The sequence below is a fragment of the Phragmites australis genome, chromosome 3 (assembly GCF_958298935.1).
Source record: "Phragmites australis chromosome 3, lpPhrAust1.1, whole genome shotgun sequence".
Taxonomy (NCBI): Eukaryota; Viridiplantae; Streptophyta; class Magnoliopsida; order Poales; family Poaceae; genus Phragmites; species Phragmites australis.
Window position 1 is genome coordinate 47,668,933 of NC_084923.1, and position 23,444 is coordinate 47,692,376.

Genomic DNA, 23,444 nt, shown 5'->3' on the forward strand with positions numbered 1-23,444 from the left:
GAGCACTCTCTCCCGGAACTTATCTCTTCTGATCGTCGGGGGACTAGGGTGCTCGGGGGTGACCGGGCACCTCCCCGAGCACTTTCTTCCCGGTACTTAGACTCTGCGGATCATCGGGGAACTGGGGTGCTCGGGAATCACGGACTGTGAACCCGGGCACCTTCTCCCGGGACTTGAGTTTTTCTCATCCTACAGGAGGGACTTCGCGGGATGGCGCTAGGTGGCGGATGGCTGGCCTGGCCTCGGGACTCAGGGACCCCCGGTTCTTGATACACCGACAAGCGCTGTGTTGTCGAACATTGGTAGTCCCGCTGTGAGGAACCGTCCAAATAATATTCTAATTAATCGCCAGGAGAATCATTAATCATAATCACAAACTTGATGATTAACCAGAATATCATCTCGGTAGTCCCGGCACGTGTTTTGTGCCCAAGATCGGAACACATGCCTTCCAACATTAATCGCCAGGAGGATCATTATTCGTAATTACAAGTCTTTAACATTCAACCATTTTCAACAATTTACATCAAAAGATAACAACATCTACGCAGCGAAAACATAAACCTATACAACAAAAGAGAGTGGAGCCACATGCCCTTAGGCTCCACCCCAAAAGCACGACATCCGAGAGTAGGATGAACTACTCTTGCCCGCCACCCTGATCGGTAGGCACGAAGTAGCCAAATACCAGCTCTTCCTCACCAGTAGTACCTAAAAATGCAGGCATGAGTACGAAGTTACTCGCAAAACTTAAACCATAAGGAGCACATATACATAGCTCGACTTCAAGGATTATGCATTGAGCCATTAGCAAGAAAAAGTCACATGGTTAAGTTAAACATAAACGGTAAGCAACCTAGATACATATGTGTGAGCAACTAACTTAACCAACAACATAGCTCTACCCTACCATATCCAACTGAACATAAATAAATGGAACCATTATGAACATACATGTAAAAAAGACCAACTCAACTATCTCCCACATATCCAACCATCAACCACAAGCGAAAACTCTACGACCGATGCAGATGGACAGAAGCATGCTCATGACTGAGACCGCGGCATTTTGAAATGTTTTTACGCTCTGCAGGGGTATACTCCTGGACCCACACGACACGAGGACCATACGGCTTGTGCCACCCGCTAAAGTGCACACAAGTGGTACTCGTGTCAACCTTTCCCAATAAGCCCCATCATTTGAAACATTCATCGCTCGGCGCGGCGGTACTAGAACTACTCCCAGAGCAAACTAGTACCACTATAAACCCGCCCGCTCACACCGTCAATGTTCAGGCCCCAAATGACCACAGCTACAAAGGTATTCAGCTCGCCTTACCATTAGATCGGCATGTGGTGAGTACGGTAAGTGCTAAAACCAACTACACCGACGATCGGTGCTTAAACGACGCAAGCGGTCTACGATGTCCGGTTTCCTCTTCCGACCTACCCAGGGGAACTCCACATCCGGGCAGGATAAACACCTCCTAGCACGACACACGTCTCGTCTCATACTCACCACTCAGCCAACCATCATCAACCCATATCCAACATTATGATCATTACGAAAGTAAATAACGCCTATGCTCGCGAACGATGAAACAATCCACCGCTCAACTTCTACCGAATGACCTATGCATTGCTAAGCATTTCAATTTAACTTATAATCTAGACACCAACAACATACTCAAGGCGAAAGGAAATGATGAACAACAATTCAAGGTACAAGTAATGCATTCAACATAGGATCTACCCACTTGTACCCGATCTCGACTCGACACATGCAACCATACATAAGCATAGTTTATCAATTTTAGACTTCATTCAATTGAACAAAGGTGCAATATGCTTAGTTGCTTGCCTTGCTGCTCAGGTGACCACCTAAAATTATCCAAACAACACTCGTAGAAATCCAGTAGGTTGGCGTCATTTTCAACCACGGGCGTCTCCCACTCCGGCTCCTTGTTCACTAAAGAAGAGCGCATACAATGATGAGTATGAGTGAAATACAATAATGCATGTTACAATATGCATATGATGAATTGCCATAAAATATACCATATAAAGCATCAAAACATTATTCCTAGCTAGAAAAAGTCATAAGGAGACTAGCAAAATTGGTTTCGCTAATTTTGGACTTGTAGAGAATTAATGGTGAATTAATGAATCCTAAACCTAATTAATTAATCTCAAAAATTTAATTAACTATTTAATGTCTGGGGACATTTTTAACAAGTAGAGGAGGTTATTATGAAGCCAACAAAATTGGTTTCATAATTTTTGAATCTCGCATGAATTAGCTATGAATCTTACAAGCTATCAGCACAAAGGAAGAAGTCTGACGAACAGCGAATGCTGATTATCCGGGTTGGCCCAGACACTCCGGGTTCCGGAGTCTCCGGTGACCCTCCAGGCGGGGGTCCTCTGTCATCTTCGGCTGGGACCGTTCGGATACTTCGGGTAGATCCGGATACTCCGGGTAAACCTCCGGGAGGGGGTTCTCTGTCCTTTTTGGCTGGGGCCGCCCGGATACTCTGGGTTGATTCGGATACTCCGGGTTGCTCCAGAACAGCCGTTTTGAGGGAAAAAATTGGCCAGATTGATTTGGGAGCCTCTCCAAGCCAAAGGGGAACGTGTTTGGGATAGTTCATGGGGTCTAGAATTCACTCGTCAACCTAGCAACTTGATTCCTAACTCAAAACTCATCCAAATCATTTAATTCACCCCAAAGCTTAAGAACACCATAACTTCATAACCTAAGCTCCAAACTCAAAATCGACCATCCAAATCATGCATTCTTGCCATGGAAAACCTAAGGGACTTACCCAAGATGATTGTGGAGCTGGGTGATCGTCGGGTGATGGAGGAAATCGCCCGGGAGATGAAGAAATCCGGTGTTCCTCACGTTTCCACCCTAAACACCAAAAGACACCAAAATCGGCTCGAATTATTTGGGAAAACGAAAATGAATTGGATGGATGGATAGCTTATGATCTAAGGATCGCATGAGTACCACATGCATACCTCAAATCCTTCTCTTGAGATCGGATTTTGGGAGAAATGGAGAGTGAGAGAGCTTGAGAAGGAGTGAGAGAGAGGCAGCAGCAGCTGTGCTGCTTGGGTGAGGGTATGGGTAGTGAGGGAGGAGAGAGAGAGGGAGCATGTGGTGCTGCCTCTTTTGGTGGTTGGGATGGTGGGGCCACTTATGGGGCCCACGTGTTGCAGAAAGGGGTATTTCCAATGCGATTTCTGTTCTTTTCTCTCTCAATTTTCTTTCTCTTATCCAAATGATTTTAAACGAATTGCTTTATAGTTACAAAACAAAATCACACAAAATTAAACATAATACTTAAGAAGCATATTTATGCTTAATTATGTAATTACAAATTTTGGGACGTGACAAACCTCCCTCCCTCCCTTAAGAAGAATCTTGTCCCGAGATTCGGTACGAGTCGGAGAGAGGACAATGAGTCTAGGAACCACACTGTGAGTGATATCATGCGGTGAGATACGGAACCTAATGCAATACTTTTATTCAACATAGTGATGAGCATAGACATGCAAGATATTTCGATTGTGCAAAATTTACACAACGCTTACAAGCTCTCAAAAAGCTCGGGATACTCGGAGCGGATTTTATCCTCACGCTCCCAAGTTGCCACATATTCGGTGTGGTTGCTCCATTGGACTTTGATGAATTTTATGGAATAACGTCGAGTTTTACGTACCGCTACATCCAATATCCGGATCGGTCGCTCACAATATGTAAGATCCGGCTGCAACTCTTGAAGTGCAACATCAACAACCTCGGTTGGAACTCAGAGGCACTTCTTCAGTTGCGACACGTGAAACACATTATGCACGGCAGAGAGAGACGGCGGCAAGTCCAATTGATAGGCTACATCTCCACACCGTCCAACAATTTGAAAAGGTCCCACATAGCGAGGCGCTAGCTTGCCTCGAACTTGGAAACGTCGGATGCCTTTGAGAGGTGAAACCTTGAGATACACATAATCTCCAATTGCGAACTTGAGGTCTCGGCGGCGGCGATCCGCATAGCTCTTCTGCCATGATTGTGCTATGAGAAGACACTTTTGAATAGCTAGAACATGCTCTTCGGCCTCTTTCACCAAATCCGGGCCTAGAAAAGCCCTTTCGCCGGATTCAGACCAATTCAACGGCGCTCGGCATTGTCGGCCATATAGAGCTTCAAATGGCGACATTTCAATGCTCGTTTGGAAGCTATTGTTATATGAGAACTCGGCAAATGGAAAGCAAATGTCCCACCTCTTCCCATAAGTGAGAACACAAGCCCGGAGCATGTCCTCCAGAATCTGATTCACCCTCTCAGTTTGACCGTTGATTTGAGGATGATACGCGGTGCTATGGAAGAGCTCGGTCTCCATAGCTTCATGAAGGCTCCTCCAGAAATGAGAAGTGAACTGAGTGCCTCGATCAGAAATGATCTTCTTCGGAATCCTATGGAGGCAAACAATCTGAGTGAGGTATAGCTTTGCATATTGCTTGGCCGAAAATGTGGTCTTGACGGGCAAGAAGTGAGCGGACTTCGTCAACCAATCCGCAATGAACCAAATCGAGTCATAGCCATGTGAGGTCTTCGGCAATCCAGTAATGAAATCCATACCGATCTCCTCCCACTTCTAGGAGGGAATAGGTAAAGGTTGAAGTGTACTGGTTGGCTTGAGATGCTCGGCCTTTACCCTTCGGCAGACATCGCACTCAGCAACATATCGAACGATTTCTCGCTCCATGCGAGTCCACCAAAACTGTGGCTTGAGGTCTTGATATATTTTCGTGCTCCCTGGATGAATGGATAGCAACGAGTCATGAGCCTCATCCAATATCTTCTTCCTTAGTGCCTCAACCTTCGGAACCACTAAATGGTTCCCGAACCACAGAATACCATGGTCATCTTCAGAAAAGCACACGGCCTTGTCGATCTTCATTTTCTCCTGGATTCTGGCCATGCCTTTATCACCCTTCTGAGCTGCCTTGATATCATCGAGGAGAGTGGATCTGATCTCTAAATTGGCGAGAAAACCATCCGAAACCATTTCAAGTCCAAGTTGGCGGAAATCATCACAAAGTGTGGCATTCCTGGGCTCGACTCTAAGACAATGACAATAAGCCCTTAGACTCCGACCACATTCGTCTTACCAGGGTGATAATGAACTTCCAGCTCATAGTCTTTGATCAACTCGAGCCACCTTCGCTGCCTCATATTCAAATTCGCCTGAGTGAAGATATATTTGAGACTTTTGTGATCCGTGTAGATACGGCACAAGTCGCCTATTAGGTAATGACGTCAGATCTTCAGAGCATGCACAACTACGGCAAGCTCTAAGTTGTGTGTTGGGTAATTCTCCTCATGGCGCTTTAATTGGCGGGAGGCATAAGCGACAACTCTGCCCTCTTGAATAAGGACACATCCGATGCCCATGCGAAAAGCATCGCAATAGACGTTGAAACTCTTGCCCACATCAGGCTGAGCAAGAACGGGAGCAGTCGTGAGCAGCTTCTTCAAGGCCTGGAAAGCTGACTCACATTCACTTGACCACTCAAACACGTTGCCTTGCTTCAACAACTCGGTCATTGGCTTGGCAATTCTGGAGAAATTCTCAATAAACTGGCGGTAATAACCTGCGAGTCCGAGAAAACTCCGGATGTCGGTGACATTCTTGGGCTGAACCCAGTTGAGCACATCCTGCACCTTGCTCGGGTCAACTACAACATCGTTATCTGACAAGATATGACCTAGGAAAGCAACCTCCTTGAGCCAAAACTCGCATTTGCTGAACTTGACATAGAGTTGATGATCTCAGAGTCGGCCAAGAACAACACCGAGGTGCTCAAAATGTTCTTCTTCAGTCTTGGAGTATATAAGAACGTCGTCAATGAGAACATCAATCATCAGTGCACCCTTGCACTTTCCTGTCAAGAAAGTAGCGTCGACGCTAATCACGGGCCTACAATGCTTGAAGGGCTCCACGCATTGAGAAAAGCATCAAAACACACGCTGCATGACAGGCTTCCTGACACCACTATCACTGTCCATCATGCCACCAGATGAAATGAACCACTTAGTCTCGGAGTTGAAATGTGAAATTGCATCCAAGATCCTAGGAACACTCGCATATGCCTCCTTCCAATCTCTCCATAGTAATGCCATGGCATGTTTCTTCGCCATCTATACCTTGCCATACAACACGCGATAATTGTTAAACCCAACTATAAATTCAATTAGAGAATCCACGGTCATATACAGGTCGCCCAAACGATGGGGGCGATGTGTAGACCAAGGTATCTCGTCGTGCACTGGGAGTGCACTTGTTCGGGCCTCACTGACCCACAAGTGTGAGGTTGTTTCACATTTATGACCTTCCATCGTCGGTCGTCGCTTGGAATAAGATGGACCCATACACCCTATCCACAACCTCTCTGGCATTTTATAGTGTACCTCTCCTTCATATAAGAATGAACCACATCGTATAACCTATGGTGCCGCACTGAGTAGTCCTTGAACCAGAACTTCATTTCATCAAGACTATCGAATATCACCCTCTTCTTAATCAACTCCTTCTCACTGTCTCCTTTCTCCTCAGTAGACATTAAGCCATTATCACAAAGCGCATTCTTGGTCATTGAAATATCCGCGTAGCCCAGCACCTCGGGCACATTCACATGTACAACCTTCAATGTCCTTATCTCCTACTCCGTGTAAATTCCATCCCATAAAACCTTCTCCTCATCCTCACCCGCTTCTCCTTCCACCTTAGCACCCACGTGTCGTTGCTCAACACTAGACACATGTTCATCTTTTTCTACCTCATCATCTTCATCTTCGTCCTCACTGTCCGACGAAAAGATTGGTATTTCCTTGACATTTACTTGGGCCTTCTCATCCTAAAAAAATCCATCATCGAAGTCATTACATACCACAACCAAATCAAAGTTATTGAAACCATCAACAGCTATCTCCTGAATAGAGACACGAGGTACCTCTGGAACAGTAACATTGGCGAGTTTAGAGACACCAGCAACCTCTGGGACAATGGCAGGAATTTCCTAAGTCAAATGCTCAGCAGGCTCCACTTCCTGGCTAATACTACCCATCACATCTTGAACCGATGGCATCAAGCTTCCTCTGATACCCACATCAACTATCAACTCCACGCAACAAACTTGAGAAACATTCACATAATCTTTGTATAGCTTCCAATCATTCTTCGATGCTAACTCCATAACAACATAGTGAGCCCTACCACTCTGACCGGCATCAAACATTCTACATACGGTTACATTACATACATCCACATCAACATTCATAACTAACCTAACCTGATCAATAATTTCATCGAAGCAAGGAGGATTCCCAAATTTCAACACTTGCTCCTTAATCTTATCGAACTTCCCATTTGCATTAATAGTGCTACCAAAAAACATATGAATAGTCCGATCCATCTACACACATAAACCATCCAAACATTACACATATAAAAAATATCATCGCTATAACACATACAAATCCTACACATTATCCAATTCAATTCCTACGCTTCATTATTTCATCACAACAATTAAAAAAATGCTCATATATATATAAAAGAAGAATATGCATTGTTCATATACATAAGCCTATACATAATTGATTCAATTTTCTATGCTCAAATAATTGTACGTAACAAATTCCACACGATACGCATGCATAACTATACATACATAGCACGATATATTACCTCCGATTTAACTCCATACGTAGAAATTTTATAGAATAACATCAACATTATCTTAAATCCTAACTATCCTTGGACTGCAAATGCAAGCCAAAAACCCAAAAAAAATTAGGAGGGAATGGATGAGCTACCTTCCTAAGACACGTTCTCGCAAAATTCACTTCAAATCGAGCTTGATTGGTGGAGATATGGGGGATTCGTCGGATCGGAGAGTGAAGTGTCACCTTTGTCGCGCGCGGCTGGAGGAGGAAGAAGAGGTGTGGGGGGAAAGGGTCGTGGCGACCTTCTGTGGGTAGCTGAGTCACGCCAAAGGATTGATGTGACGGCTGGTCGCGCTAACCCCTATGGCGCAACTCGGGCCTGCTACGTCGATGACGCATGGCACGACGCTAGGGCGACCGTCAGCGTGCCTTCTTAGTCACGTCAAAGATATTGACATAACCAAATGAGCTACCTCCTATAATTTTATATTCTCACATGTTATTATTAAAATATTAGTTTAAAATAGTCTTTAAAAAATTCCTAAAGGCACGAGCACGACGCGTGGGGCCTGGGCGCCGGGCCCTGACCGGGATCGGCCGGAGACCCACCCAAAAGTACGTTCCGCAAGCGATGAATGTGTGCGCAGTGCGGTGCCCGTGCCCGTGCCCGTCACCTTCGACGTCGATCGATTCCCCGGCTAGGCCTGGCCACGCATCGATGCCGCCGTATCGCCGTGCGTTAATGAGCCCTGCCGCAGTAGCGTCGTGGGCGAAAGATCTCCCCCGAAAGTACGTGGCGCGCGCAGGGCCCGCGGGAGGAGCAGTAAATACACGCCTCGATCAAGAACGGCAGGACGATGCCCGGATCGTGAGGGTGCTCAGTGTGTACTATGTTGCTGCATCTCGTGAGACGGACGATGCGATTGGGGATGGACTCTGGTCGTTTGGTGTAATTCATCCGGTCAAATTGAAGTCTTTGGATGCCAGCCCGTTTTGGAGGAATTAATGTTGTATTTCGAAATGCACTATGAACATTGAGACCGTGGGATTGGATCCAAGTTTTGGAGCGCAAGCAGTAACACACGAAAAAGAAGAAGAAATAGCAAAGCACCACACCATCTTGAGCACAAATGCACATAATAATATTATAACTAGCATGCATGCAGCTGGAACATGAGTAAACATTCATAGCTCCGGCTCTTTTTGACATGGTCACCACACACACAAGTACTGAAGTGCACTACTAAAAGCACTCGAGCCTCCAACACAAACAGCGAGCCCTAAACTTTTACAGACTCCAACCTTCCTGGCTCTGCCCAGCACACACGCACGAACATGCTGCACACACAGCTACACGCGTACCAGAAGCAAAAGCAACTCAACACACATTGCATGCATGCCACTCACGTACGTACCATACCATAACACGTCTACGCCAGAGCATGCACCCGCTCGCGTACGTGCACGACCCGACGCCCTACACCACAGCACATACGTGCGACTCAAGGCGTGACTCCACCAGCACCCCCGCCGCCGATGCCACCGGCACCTCCGCCGAAGCCGCCGAACGGGGTGCCGCCGAAGCCGCCGAACGGGGTGCCACCGCCGCCGAGGGGCCCGAACCCACCAGCGCCGCCGAGCGGGCCGGCGCCCCCGATGCCACCCCCGACGCCGCCGAGGGGGCCCGTGACGCCGCTGAAGACGCCCCCGCCGTTGTTGCCGAAGCCGCCGCCGTACCCGGCTCCGACGGCCGGGAAGCCCGGGAGGTCGCCCATGCCGCCCACGCCCACGAAGAGGTTCTTCTTGTCCGCTACGCCCGCGCCCGCGCCCGTGGCACCGCCGTTCTTGGCGGCCGGAAGCGAGGCGGTAACGGCGCCGCCGGGCACTGTCCTGGCCGCCGCCGCGGCGTGCAGCGCCAGCGCGACGACGCAGAGCACCACGAAGGCAGCGCAACGCTTGGCCATGTCTACTCGATGAGTGTGCGTGTGTCGCAGGCTGCGAGATCGCTGTGGAGCGGAGCGGATCGTGGCGTGCGCGTTTAAATAGAGGCGGAGGTGGTGGGACCGGGGCGGAGAGGGGGGCAGGTGGAGGGTGGTAAATGAGAGGGTGTAAATGCGTGTGGTAAAAACCTCTGGCGCGCCGGGCAGGGAGAGAACTGACGTGTTGCGTGCGTTCGTGTTTGTTTCGTCCTGGTTGTCTGTGACATGAAAATTCCACTAGCACTAACTTTATTTGTATTAAAGGTTCATTTGGTAGGGCTTCAAGTTATTTTAGAAACGTTTTGATTTTAGATTTTTTTTAAAATATTTTTTGGATGAATCACCTTTAATTATTTAAAAATATTTGGCAGGAATTTTGAATTCAGATTCTTGAAGAAAAATGACCTTAGTGATTCTCGAAACAGGTGAAACATCATTTTAAATGATTCTTCTTGTAGTGCTAAAAATGAGAAACGTTTCAGGTGATTCAAGATGAAACGTTTCACGTTTTGATGTGTTTGGCAGGGATTCTAGAGAATCACCAGAGAATCTGAAACGTTTTTTACAACTAAACGGGATCTAAGATTTATATTAAAAATATATATGAAAAATACGAAATGGTTAGAAAATCAATGGACATAGATATTAGGGGTTAAAGATGGATGAATAAGATAACATGTGTGTTCATACTCTTATGAAGATTTATGTTAAAGAGATATATAAAAAAATCATAAAATAGATGAGAAAATCTATAGATACACAGATGTTAGAGGTTAAAGATGGATACACGAAATAACTTGTGAATTTGTGATGTTGACTATCCGTTGGGTTGGTTGGTTTCGTGTGAGGTGTGACCATGTGACGCAGCTACCGAGAGTGCGAGACTTGTTCCGACTTGGTAGACTTGTATGGACCAGATTTGGCCGTGAGTTGTGACTTGTGGTCCATAGCCCACTTTGGCTTCTCGTGCCAGCCTCTACCCTGCGGTTAGGCCCGACCTAGCAGTTGCAGGCCATTAGATTTTGGGCCGCGTCGATCCGAAAAGAGTTTTGTGCCGCTTCCTCCGGCTTGTTTCGTCCCTCTGAGGTTACCTACCTACCTTCTATTGCTGCAAGAGAAGATAGATGGTTTTGAGTGAGCAGCACAACCGGATCTGTCTGTTTCTATTTTTTTTTTTAAGTTGTACTTTTAGTTTTTCTGAAAAATTAATTTTAGATTTTAGCTGTTAACTTTTATAATAAAATTTTAATTTCTAAGTATACTATATTTTAGAAAAACTACTCTAAATTAGTTTCTCAGTCTCGGGTTCGTTTTCTCAAAAACAAACTTCTGATTTCTCAAAAACTATTTTAATAATTCTATTTGTTTAAGCTTCTGAGTTTTGACAATAGAAAAGCTAAAAACAAATGCTCGACTCTTACATTTTCTTACGTCGTCGGCCAATGGGTGTACCCGCCCAGATGCTAGAGGTTGTAACAACATGGTAGGTTAACATGTTATAGACGTTGGTACGGATGTGTGTATGCGTACGCAGCTAACAGGCCAAAATCTGGAGCATGAAGGACCAAATTAATTAAGACAAATCTGTAGGATAGACGAAACAGCACACATGTACACATACAGGCAAAGCATCACACCATCTTGAGCACAATATATCGCACATATTTATGTACGGCTAGCAGGCTAGCAGCTGGTACACGAGTAGTACACATACATGATACATATAGCTCGAACTCTTATTATAGACTAGTACCACACATGACACAACTGAGACTCAGAGACTACTCCAAGCTGCTTCCATCTCGATCAGAAAGCACTAGCTTATACAGACTCCAACCTCCCTCTGCCCAGCACATGCATACTGCATACAGCTGTGCACGCATGTACTAGAAGGAAGCAGAGGAGCTGAAACAATTTAGATTATTTTTATTTAGATTTTTTAGATAAGCCTGCTTGTCTCCAGTCTCCACAAGGAAGCAGAGGAGCTGAAACTATTCATGTTTGAGAAGAGAAGCCGATGAATCACGATGCGAGGCAGACATTGGTTCATCAGGGAAGGTTTTTGATTCTACTGCATGTCAACCTACAGCGCAAAGTTTAAGTCTACTAGATCATGTTTATAATACCCGCGTCCAAATTTCACATGCGGGCCCCATATATACAACCTCTCTCTTATACTTTAGTCTTTACTTTATGTAAAAGGATTATCTAAATGTACTATTTTGGAGCACGAAATATTATGAGTTGACTCAACCTATCTAAACTAGCAAGTTACTACTAAATTCACCACTTCAGAATACTTGAACAACACGTGCTGAAACTAAAAACATTAATAGGTCGAGGTATCACACCCTCCCTCCTTTAGTGCATTCATCTCCGGCAGCTTACCGCGTATACAGCAAACAAATAACCAAGATGTCCCCTCTACTACTTAGGATCTATCCTAAGTGTCATGATCATATTATGTCCTACGAGATGCTTCTGAATACCATCCATAATATCCATGTCCAAATTTCACATATGCCCCAACTCTCAGGTGAAATGAGCCACATATGCATAGCACATCTTTTACGTTTTTATCATCGCTTCATGTAAAAGTGTTAACCCGAATATGTTATGTTTAGAGTGCGAAGGTTTATAAATTAGTACAACATATCTAAACTACCAAGACGATAGTAAACCCATCATACTAAAACACTTAGATTACACTAACTAAAATCAGAAATACTAATAGGTGGGATATTACCATGCTATAGTTTAGTTGAAGCCTGCAGTTTAGTAGGTTTTGGTCCACTTCCTCCTCCTTCAGTCAGCTTGTGTTCGTCCCTCTGATCGCGCCAACAACTTCTTCCATTGCTGCAAGAACGAGATCGATGGCTTTTGTAACTGAGCAAGATAAACGGGCGATGTAGCGAAAACATCTCTGAACATAATATCATTTCACGCGCGCCAACTGCAGAACATTAAAAATTGCACCCGGGACTAGCATTGTGATTGTTTTAGAACTAAAGCTTAGATACTAGAGAAGCGTACGGAAAGAGAAATGGAACAGGAAGGACCCTAGAAGCTATGACGCTGAACAGCTCAACAGGAAAGAGAAGGACCAGCGATCCAGGAGGCGCAGAAACTGCAGAAGCCCAACCAAAAATCTACCTTGGGGTACATCTGCCGCCCCTGGCAAAAGTTGCATCCAGTCAGAGGTAGATGAACACACCACTCAATGTTCTTCTTGAAAAGCCCACATCTCTTTAAAGCTTAACACATTCGAAGCAGAGTAGAACTGAAGATGTGCGAACATCAGCGCATACCATGACCCAGAAAGGTGTTGTTTGAAATGTCACTAAACTAGATCCACAAGAGATACATCCCTGCTTCAACCAATCTAGAATCCGAGATCAGTGCAGATGGAATGGATGGTCTTTCAGTCTTAGGCTCCTAGCACATATGCACAGAAACTAAGCTTTCAGTTGATTTGCAGTAAATGAAAAGAAATACAGTTTACAAAAGACAGTACGTTGGCAGCTAGCTCCTCCTCACTGTTACTGGGAGCAGAAAGAGTACGAGCAACGGGTCCATACTTGGACCCAAGAGCATCTAGATGCATGCAAGGATAGTAGGATACATCTCTGTCCCCACTTTTGCTCTGCATCTCTTCGGTGAAGAAAGCAGTCCACAATGCAGTACATCTCAGTTCTAAGACACAAGATGACTGACTGACCAGTCATCCCTGCCTGCTTTAGAACTCAACCAAGGCCGGCCACTTTGGCTGTTCAAAGCTACAAGAAAAGAAGTTAAAGAGATGCAGGAGGGACAATGGAGGGAGGGAGAGGGAGGAAACAAAAGAAGGGAAAAAGCATGCTTGCTACTTTGGCAGGCTGGTGCTAGTGTTCCTTCTCTTTCTCTTTACGCCTTCTCTCCCTCCCTTTGCCTTTATACCTTGCTCCTTTGTTTGTTTGTGGCATGTTTGGTGCAAAAGATTTATGTTTTGCTTAAAACCAGAGTCTGTCAGCCAGTCAGGAAGAAGACTAGTCTCACACGTAATTTTGCAATTTTGGCAAAATAAACAGGGACTTTACTTTTGAAAAAGAAAAGAAGATAAATTGAGACGTGTAGGTAAAGCAAAAGCCTCTTTAGCAAGTGGGAGTCCTTTGATCAAGTGCCAGACAGCCAATGGTCACAAACTACGAAGGATTTCCCACATCTCATCAGAAGATAGTGATCAATGTCTAGCAAAAATTGTTGGTGCTGGTGCTTTTTTCCATACCCGTTACTCGTTTAGCAAATTTATGATATGCTGCTGTAGTTGATACACTGACAATGCAAAAGAATGAACACCTCAAAAAAACACAAAGCACCACTAAGATGTATAAAGCAGTTGCTGCCAAAAAAAAAAGAAGAGCTCTTGCCCACATCCCTTTGCCTGCCAAGAATCTTTGATGCTTGTTTACTTGTGAGAGGGAAACTTGATACTTACTACTCTCTTTACAAAAATCCCACTGGTAGAATAGCCTTTGTTTCGCCAAAAAAGCTAAAGTTTTCGTGCTTAAAACTGTCTTAAATAGCAGTGCTTAGAAGAAGACAGACCACCTCCCCCAAGTTACACCCTACATCCAGCCAGACCCACCACAATGCAGTGACCTCTTGTCGTCTGTTCCTCTCCATTCTTGCAATGCACCGTCTGGTTAGCTCCACACATGTTGCCCCGCTTCGGAAGCTTCCGTGCCGCCTCGACATCCGCGCCGCCGTCATGCTCGGCCCGGCGACCGTCCGGACTTGCCGGTTCCCCTAGAGAATGCAGAAGGAAATAGAATCAGATTAGAAGGGGAAGAAGCCTGGAGGAATTGAAATTTGAGACAGCCCTGCAAGTTCGTGTTTCAGGTGATGCACTGAAACCGTTGGACTCTCTGTTGTTTATCATGATGAACCATGGTGGTCTACTTTGTTTGACTACTTTCATGCATGGAGACTAATGATTTCAAGTATGGTATGTGCATCTATGCTACTCATTAGGGGAATACGACTTATCTACTTGCTTTTGCTGAAAGATTAGCATATCATCATAGGGGAATGTGGGTGTGATGAGTAAAAGGAGTGCGTGACGTCTTATGCTCATATTCACCTCTCCCTGCTTTTCCCTACCCTTTTATCAGTTAGTGCAGGAATCATGTATTTTATTTTGTTCCATGCAAATGTTTCTTCTCTTGGCCTATTCTACATGAAAATCTTAAAGAAAACATGGCAAATGGAAACATACAGTGAGCAAATGAACTACACAACACATTGAACACACTGCAAAACATACACCTTGGAGACTACAAGTCAGAAGAAGCTGGTCAAACAAGAACATTGCTTCCCATAATGTAGCCTAAACTACGTAGTCCTGATAAAGTATCATGAGCACTGGAATTCCACTATTTCAAATTGGATGAACAGCTACAGCATTTGTCATCCCCCTACCAGTTGATAAGCCCTGCAACACTGCCATTTTTAAGCCTAAAACTTCAAATTTCAAGAAACCTACGCACTGCTATAAAGATGGCTTCTTTCTCAAGTGGCAAATGCTCATAGTAGGGGAAAAGACCAACCCAAACACCAAAATCAAGCTTGCACTGCAGTAAACTGTAAATTAAAGTACCTGTTGTGGATAGGATCAGGTCCATTAGGCACCCTCCTCTTGCTGTCCTGTAAGGGGTCATCAGCCTTGAAATCCTCCAAAGTACTCTGCCCTCCATTGGCTCTGAGCATCATCCTCCTCCCGCCGATCGCGGCGTCGCTCGCCGGCAGAGCCGATTTCTTGCCGTTGTCCATGACCAGCGACATCAAAACAAGAGCTCCAAACAAGATGGCCAATGCCGCCACCGCCGCCCGCCTCACGGACCATGCCAGCCTTCTCATGATACCCGGTGGTCGTCGCCGTGCAGCGTCTTGTTCTTGCGTGGCCTCCTCCTTCCTCTCTTCTGTTGCCTCCCTGCAGAGACTTCTTCTTCTTCTGCTGCTGCTGCTGCTCTTCTAAGAGCTTCTTCTCATGCGGGTGGCGCAAATGCAATGCGACGCTGCGGCTGTGCAATGTGACTGCATATTATAATGTGGGGAAGTAGCAGGGCAGCAGGATTTGTGTCAGTCGCTGTTGTGGTATACTGGTATTCTTGCTTCTTGTTCTGTTCTGGGGTTTCTTTTGCTTTAGCTGATTCTGCTGTGCTTTTGAAGGACCTAATGGAGGGGGAGGGGGAGTAGAATCAAAGCAACTGACCCATGCTTGCTTTTGCACTTTGCTTTTTGAGTTGTGTTGTTTTCTTACCTTTCCCTTTTAATTCCCTGTTTGTTCTTGTGAAGAGGGGAAATAAAGACAGTGAAAAAAAGAGAGAAAAGTTTTGAGAGGCACTGCTATCTGATCCTTAAGGCTGCCCATGTTCTCTGTCAAGTACATTCCAATTGTATGATAATTCAGGTTATATATGTAAAGTAAATGGAAAGAGTTCATCTTTGAGTGATTCTATGAGATGGCATGACACATGAGAGATCGCCCTGGTAAAGTGAGGTTCAAAAGCAGCTCCAAAGTGAGCAGCACCCTGAAGAAATAAACATCGCTTTCAGGAGATCTGTCACAATCCTTTTATTGGGTGAAATGAATTGGTGTGATATTGCATAGAAATGACCAAAATTATGGTTCTGATTCTCTCCTAAATACCCTTTGAAATGACATCTTTAGTGGCTCTTCTGCCACCGTTCGATCCAACCTAGGCGGCCCAGATCGAAGTGGTAAAGATGCCTGAAGTATATGTTGCGTAAGGGCCCCTATACTGATTCGTATTACCGTTTAAGCCCGCTCATAGACGGATCACAATTAGAGATGCAAGTGGATAGCAATGGGCAGTTGTGAGTCACTATTTAGTTTTTTTTAATTTAATTAGATGAGAGTGAATTTTTAGTTAAATTTTTTAGTTTTAGATCAACCTAATAACCAAAAATTACCAAACCTACATCTCTAATCGCGATCCAATTTGGGTCGTCAATGACCGTTGGATCTACCTTAGGCGGCCCAGATCGAGGTGGCGTAGAAGCCCAAAGTATAGTTTCACAGGGATCCCTTGCATTACTTTGCAGTTCCAAGAACTCCGTCACCAACTAAAACGAAGAACTCCATCACAGACCGGCTTCGCCGCCGGTCCGCGGAGGAGGTGGAGGCCGGCGAGCTCGACGCCGCTAGGAACATACGACGGCACGTTCTCGCGGAGAGCCTCTTCCGCGCCGCCACACCGTCGCAGATCCCTCGCCATCTCCGCATTTCTAGTTGGAGCTCGGCATCCGCATCCCGCGAGAATTTGTTCCAAACTGCTAGAGCTCGACCTCAGTGAGCAAGCAAAGCTGGAGGCTGGAGCCATTCTTTTCCTGCTGCAGTCTACAAGTTGCTTGGGCACTCTTTGGGTTTGCATAGCATGGATGAACATTCTATATTTCTAGACTAAATAGGTCAATGATGCCATCATATCCTCAGAATGCAACGGGTTCTCCATATCTTCAACTTTCTGAATTTTTCTGCTTACAGACCATCGGAATTCTAATTGCATGCTGATTATAATACGTAAACATGTGATGTGAGAAGCGTAGAATTGATGCTTCTAATCACAACCACATAGATGAATGACACTGGCACATCATAATGCTCTTTTGCTATGACAACCTCAATCAAAGTAAGGGGGGAAATCGTAACTTCAGTTACCAGTTCTGTCTTCGCTGTTTACAGTGTCTAATTTTTCTTGATGGATTTAGCTACGGAGATTACATTGATGTGCCGCGGCCATGGGTTACATACTTCCACTCGACCATCTTAGAGCCATGGGGTGTGCAAACTCTGCGAGCCAGGTTTTGCAGAGTGGCATTGGTAGACTGAATTGGGAAAATTTTCACCTGCTGTCTAAACTCTGGAGACGTCAAAGTTCAAACCACTTATACAGGACATTCCTGAAGAAGTGTTTGGAAATTCATCAGGCTATATGGCCAGTAACACGTCAACAAACAAACGAGTAAACAACAACGGTTGGTGTAGAGTCACACAAAATTTTCAGGCAGCCTTAATCTCGAACAAAATTCTCATTCCTTTGTATCAAGATGCTCCGAAGTCAAACTACAGATGTCAAGAGGAGACAGTACTCCATACGACCATACTACTAAAATCCTGCCTCATTTGTTATGTACAACTCAGTAACCGTAAAACATGATTGGGGGGGGGGGGGGGGTGAAAACAATTATGTCCTAACACGGCAACACCCCACAACACATTCAGATTGCAGGGTGGTTTATGCATCACACACCCCGCAACTCTTGCGGCAAAATCCGAGCGAATCCTTGGTGCCCACCATGTATGTTGGGTTCTTGTAACACTCCCCAACTGCAGCCCATCTAGGGCAGAGCTCATTGTCATCAGAACATGGCACATCTGTCCTTACATTCGAAGGATTATCGAATGATCTGACGTGAATCCATTTTGTGGCTGACCATTTCTCACCCTCAATTACTGGGCAGCTCCCATGAAGGCTGCTTGGATCAGTTGTTGCATTGACATGAAGACTGAAGAACAGTAGTGCGTCTCCTTTTTTTGGTTTCACTGCAGGAGAAGAGCATACCCTTGTTACAGGACAGTGCAGATGTGAAAATAGGTTTGCCGCTATTGAAGTAAACAGCCCTTTGGTTCCCCCCCCCCCCCCCCCCCAAAAAAAAAAGAAGTTCCATTGTTGATAAAGGTAGGTTACTTAAGAAAATATTCCTTTTGACATGTAAGATGCTGAAGGATACCTGCCAGGCAAGATCTTGCACAATCTGACCAAGTTTCGTCCTTGTGTTGTAAATGGCTTCCCTGCAAGCAATACACCCCAGATGACTATAAGTTACTGACTGGGGAAATCTCTGTTATTGCAAAAAATACAAAATGTAGTAACCTCTGAACTTATGCATACATACCTCACCATTTGGAAATACAGTCTCTCCACCCTTCTTGACATCTGTCAAGTACATAAGCACGGTGGCAACACGATGACCACCACGTTTCAGGTTGTTTTTGTCATGGAAATAATCGAAGTGGGCATCATACTTCTGACCAATTTCATAGCGCAGAACCTGAATTGATTCAACATTTTCTGAATCAGAAATAGAGTAGACGTTAGACTATGTCCATCTAGCTCCGACAAAAAAAATTAAGTCAATACAAATTACCTTCGGGAAGAAATGTCCAAGCAGCAACACGGTTCTCGATTGCAGTGACAATTTCATCCTTGAATGGGTCAAAGAAAAGAAATACATCAGTGCACTTATTTCTAATTGTTTAGCTCGTACAACAACAACAAAGCCTTTGTCCCAAGCAAGTTGGGGTGAGCTAGAGATGAAACCCACAAGATCTAACTAAAAAGATGATGAGAAAACAATAATAATTGTTTAGCTCATAGGTTATGCAAAATGCATGAATCACCAATCAAAGGAACAGTGAGGCCAAATGCATGCCTAGTTGTGTAGAGCATGTTTAAATGCGTCATTTCATGGATTGCATAGATAGATTCACAGATATATATGAATATATGAATGCTTGAATGACCATAAACTCAAATACCACAAATAACATAAATCGCTAGAAAGACTTGCATCTCTTCGGCCGGCACTACACTTTTCGGTTCCCGCTGGTGCGACTAGATCGAGACCATCCTATGCTCCTCCTCTACTCAGATCCTCCTCAATTCCATACCAGGGCAAACTCTGCGCCATGCTCGTGGGCTGCGCCAAGGAGACTCCCTATCCCCTTTTCTTTTCGTGATGGTTATGGACATCCACAGTCGCATTCTAACCAAGGCGGAAGATGCATGCATCATCGACACCACAAACCATGGTTCCATCTCGCATCACTGCTCTCTATACGTCGATGACGTTGTAATCTTCCTTTCGCCAACACCTCAAGATATCTGTGCGGACTTACATATCCTCCAATTCTTTGGAACGGCTTCGAGGCTCAGTATGAACCCGCAAAAGTGCGCCGCAATCCCCATTTGCTATGCTAAAAACGACATCAGGGCTATCAACGAAAATCTGCCCTATGGTTTATCAGCTTTCCTCATCCAGTACCTGGGTGTGCCGCTCACGATTGGTTGACTTCGCAGACATCATCTCCAACCTTTGGTGGACAAGATCGCCGCCAAATTGCCAGCTTGGCAGGCCAAGCTTATTTCCAAGCCCGGGCGTGCCACTTTAGTGAAAGTTGTGCTCTCCTCGACCCCTCTGCACACGCTCATCTCCATTGCTATCCCGCCGTGGGTAATCAAGGAGATTGATAAGATTCGGAAGGCATTCCTTTGGACTGGAGACAAAAAAAAAATGACTGGGGGACGATGCACTCTTGCCTAGCAACGCGTGTGTCGGCCAGTGGCTTACGGCGGCCTGGGTGTCCTGGACCTTCAGAGGGTCGGTATCGCTTTGCGGCTCAGATGGCTTTGGAGCTAGCAGACCGATCCATCTAAGCCATGGGCTGTCCTCCCTTTAATGCATCAACCAAGTTCAATGTTGGTAATGGAGACTCTATGCTCTTCTGGTCCGACACCTGGCTTGAGGGTCGCTCCATCCGTTCGCTGGCGCCGGTCCTTCTTGACTGCATCACCCCCTCGCGCCTGATGAGCAGGACGGTCAAGGAGGCTTTGACCGATCGTCGCTGGGTTGCAAACATCTCGGGCCCTCTCTGCATCCCAACGATCACCCAATACCTACAGCTTTGGTCCAGCTTGAAACCGTCGTTCTGAACACCGAGAAGGACCGCATTACTTGGCGATGGACTCCTTCTGGCGTCTATTCTGCGAGATACCGGAGACCACCGATCACCTGTTCCTACACTGTATGCTGCCACGAGAGATCTAGTGGCGCATCCTGGGCGTGCACAATCCTACGGAGGATGTCACTTTTATCAACTGGTGGTTTGACCTCCGGGGGCGCGTGGCCAGTGACTTCCGCTAGGGCCTCGACTCTCTGATTCTCCTAATCTCGTGGCGTATCTGGCTATCGCGTAACGACATCGTCTTCAACGATCATCGTATCTCATTTGACACTCTCACGACCTTAATTAGAGAGGACGCGGAACGATGGTGCGACGCCGGAGCCAAGAAGTTGGTTGTCCTGCTGCAAAGGTTGCATAGCTTTGGATTAGTACTCTAACCACTACTGATGCTTCATGGCTTATACTTCAGTTGTTTATTCCTTGCCTGTGATAGCTTTTAGTAAACCGTGAACCCTTTCAGACCTGACAAAGGTTGCTGTATCAAACTCTCCTTTCATTCTTAATAAAAAAATACACAGCTCTCCTACGTATTCGAGAAAAAACATAAATCGCTAGCTACTTTGTTTATTCATCTTTGCAAAGGGACGGGCTTTATCCGTACTATAATTAATGATTTTGTTATCACCTAGCACAAATCATATTCAGTGACCACTTAATCTCAAGAAAAGAAGTGACAGATCATAGCAAGAACAGACTCATCTGTTCTGCAAAACCATGAGCAGATATAGCAAACCTTCCCATAAAGAAAAAACTCCATGTTGCATTGTTCACCACAAACACAGGTTCCATGCTTCCTTGGCCCTTGCATGGCCAATACCATCTACCGTATCAATGCAGGTAAAGCAACGCCGAATAGCAGAGAGTACACATTAAGTAAGACAAACTCAAAATGCATAGCGAATCAATCGGTGGCGTTGCGCAAGAAGAAAATCACGGCGCAGATTCATACCTCGTGCTTGGCCAAGAAAGTGCCCGAGCTGGTGCGGACCTGACTCATAACGCTCTTCCCGGAGTCGCTGTCCGCCACCATCGACTTCTCCATCCTCCCCTTCGCCTGAACCCAACAGAAGCAAAAGGAACTCCGTGAGCGCCTACTCGCCACCAAAAAGCCACAGCGGCAGCGGCGTCAGAATGAGTCAATGATCAACTCACCAGCTTGACGAGGTAGTCGCACTCGCTGTCCGAGAGGAAGCCGCTGTACAGGAACGCCCTGCGGGAGCGCACACGACAAGCCTCGCCTGTCAGACGCAGATCGCCAAACCGCAGGAGCCGCGCCGCGCGGCGCCAACACGGGACACAGGTAAAGAGACACCGCGAGGCGATCGAGCACTGGATTCTACCTGGGGCGCCATGAGAGCTGGGTGACGCGCGCCGGGTCGTAGAAGCCGCCGCCGTGGCCGTGGGAGAGTTCCGGGCACAGCGCGAGCGCGGCGACGATGAGTGGGAGGAGCAGGACGAGCGGCGGCGCCATGGGGACCGGGATGAGCAGAACCACGGCGTGACGGCGGAGGCAGCGTTGCCATGGGGCGCGCGTTGGTTTCCTGCTTATAACGACCGACTGGAATGGAAATGGTGCCGTGGTCTCCGGGATCCCGCTGGAATGGAAACGCGGGAGGAGACTGGGCGACTGGATGATGTCCAACCCAACGGCTGCTCTAGTGGAGGTTTCTTTTCTCTTTTTCCTTTTTAGATGGAAATATATTTTCATAAACTTAAGATCGACGTAAAATCAGCGGCCATTTGTTAACTATAGTAGCCGTAGTAGTATCAAGCCAAATTACAACATCATCTGGTCCGAGACCAGCTCCAAAACACGCTAGTTTTTTTTCGAGTATCTTACATGCGCTAGTTTGCCCAACACACATTAATTTATGAGCTGTATTACATGAACGTAAATTATACATGACGTAAACACTTGTAAATTTGGTGTATATTATAAATTTTAGAGCCAATTTCAAATTACTTACATCAGTCTCCGGCTCTACTCTTATCATCCCAACTTCACTAACATGATATTAGGTCCCGTTTAGCACGGTTTCAGCTTTAAGATTCACGTTAATTCTGAAGTTTATGTAATAAAATAAAGTAATTTAAACTTTTATTTTTAGTTTAAAATAAAATTCATATACCTCAATTAAATACCCACAATCTATCTATAACTTCCGATATAAATTTTTTTAACTGCGCTAAACGGGACCTTAGTGCTTGTATAGCTGCCACGGCTTCAGCTTGTAACGCGTCAGCGCAATAATTAATCTAGTGGAGGTTTCTGTGGGCGCGCTCCCTGTCCCTGGTTGCAGTTTTGACGTGTGGAAAGGGCGCGGACTGGGCAGCGTTTGGTTTGGTGGTTTTGCGACTTCTTTTGTTGCCTCCGGTCCGTCACGACACGAGGGCGCGTGCAGCGTGCGAGCCCCTTTTTCTGCCAGATTCCACCGGCACGACAGCGTGCCTGCGTGGACGGTGGATCCATTGCCGCCTCCTGCCTACAATGCGTCAATGCGAAGCTGCGAGACGGCGCAGCCTGCTGCCTGCGACAGGGGGTGATGAACTGATGATGCTGGTGCGGGCATCAGATTCTACAACCTTTGGTTCGAGCGGATGGTACAGACGTCCAGTTGTTACTCCCCCGTCCAAAAAATACAATGCACGTTTTGTTTCGAGGAAATCAAACTTCATGTATTTTAATTAATAATTAGTTAAATTTATAAGTATATTTAATGTATAAAATTATACGACAAAGTATTTTAAAGTACTTTCGTACTATATAAGTTTTGTAGATATAGATGATATATTTTATGAGTAAATAATGGTCGAAGTCTAATTTTGAAGATTAGGACATAATAATATATACTTTGTATTCTTATAAGAGGGAGTATTTCTTTTACTGGATAGGGAGATTTCTATTTTCTTTATGCGAGCTCTT

General features: G+C 45.6%; 3 protein-coding genes and 1 long non-coding RNA gene across 4 annotated transcripts; 1 reads left to right on the forward strand and 3 right to left on the reverse strand.

Annotated features, from left to right (window-relative positions):
- Nucleotides 1–8,855: 8,855 nt before the first annotated feature.
- Nucleotides 8,856–9,735, reverse strand: LOC133911279 (glycine-rich protein 23-like). Its single transcript, XM_062353478.1, has one exon. It carries the CDS (start codon nt 9,697–9,699, stop codon nt 9,238–9,240), a length of 462 nt encoding a protein of 153 aa, XP_062209462.1. The 5' UTR covers nt 9,700–9,735; the 3' UTR covers nt 8,856–9,237.
- Nucleotides 9,736–14,363: 4,628 nt separating this feature from the next.
- On the reverse strand, nt 14,364–15,946 carry LOC133913567 (uncharacterized). The gene is made up of 2 exons (XM_062356749.1): nt 15,350–15,946; nt 14,364–14,499 (listed from the first exon to the last, which is right to left on the reverse strand). The coding sequence occupies exons 1-2, from the start codon at nt 15,607–15,609 to the stop codon at nt 14,460–14,462; spliced, it is 300 nt and encodes a 99-aa protein (XP_062212733.1). The 5' UTR covers nt 15,610–15,946; the 3' UTR covers nt 14,364–14,459.
- Nucleotides 14,477–17,950, forward strand: LOC133913568 (uncharacterized). Its single transcript, XR_009909060.1, has 2 exons — nt 14,477–14,592; nt 15,922–17,950. It is a non-coding gene; the product is annotated as an uncharacterized LOC133913568 (long non-coding RNA).
- On the reverse strand, nt 17,811–22,151 carry LOC133913566 (probable prolyl 4-hydroxylase 6). The gene is made up of 7 exons (XM_062356748.1): nt 21,862–22,151; nt 21,674–21,731; nt 21,471–21,575; nt 18,925–18,982; nt 18,673–18,848; nt 18,508–18,568; nt 17,811–18,319 (listed from the first exon to the last, which is right to left on the reverse strand). Exons 1-7 carry the CDS (start codon nt 21,990–21,992, stop codon nt 18,012–18,014), a joined length of 897 nt encoding a protein of 298 aa, XP_062212732.1. The 5' UTR covers nt 21,993–22,151; the 3' UTR covers nt 17,811–18,011.
- Between the last annotated feature and the right edge of the window lie 1,293 nt (nt 22,152–23,444).

What these genes read in the sequence shown, in the direction of transcription:
- LOC133911279 (XM_062353478.1), bottom strand. Translation starts at nt 9,699, where the DNA reads ATGGCCAAGCGTTGCGCTGCCTTCGTGGTGCTCTGCGTCGTCGCGCTG.
- LOC133913567 (XM_062356749.1), bottom strand. Translation starts at nt 15,609, where the DNA reads ATGAGAAGGCTGGCATGGTCCGTGAGGCGGGCGGCGGTGGCGGCATTG. An exon ending in CCTGATCCTATCCACAACAG is followed by an intron (nt 14,500 to 15,349) that starts GTACTTTAATTT and finishes TGCATTCTCTAG; the next exon opens with GGGAACCGGCAAGTCCGGAC.
- LOC133913566 (XM_062356748.1), bottom strand. Translation starts at nt 21,992, where the DNA reads ATGGCGCCGCCGCTCGTCCTGCTCCTCCCACTCATCGTCGCCGCGCTC. An exon ending in CTTTCTTGGCCAAGCACGAG is followed by an intron (nt 18,983 to 21,470) that starts GTATGAATCTGC and finishes GACCCATTCAAG; the next exon opens with GATGAAATTGTCACTGCAAT. An exon ending in TTGGACATTTCTTCCCGAAG is followed by an intron (nt 18,849 to 18,924) that starts GTAATTTGTATT and finishes TTTCTGATTCAG; the next exon opens with AAAATGTTGAATCAATTCAG.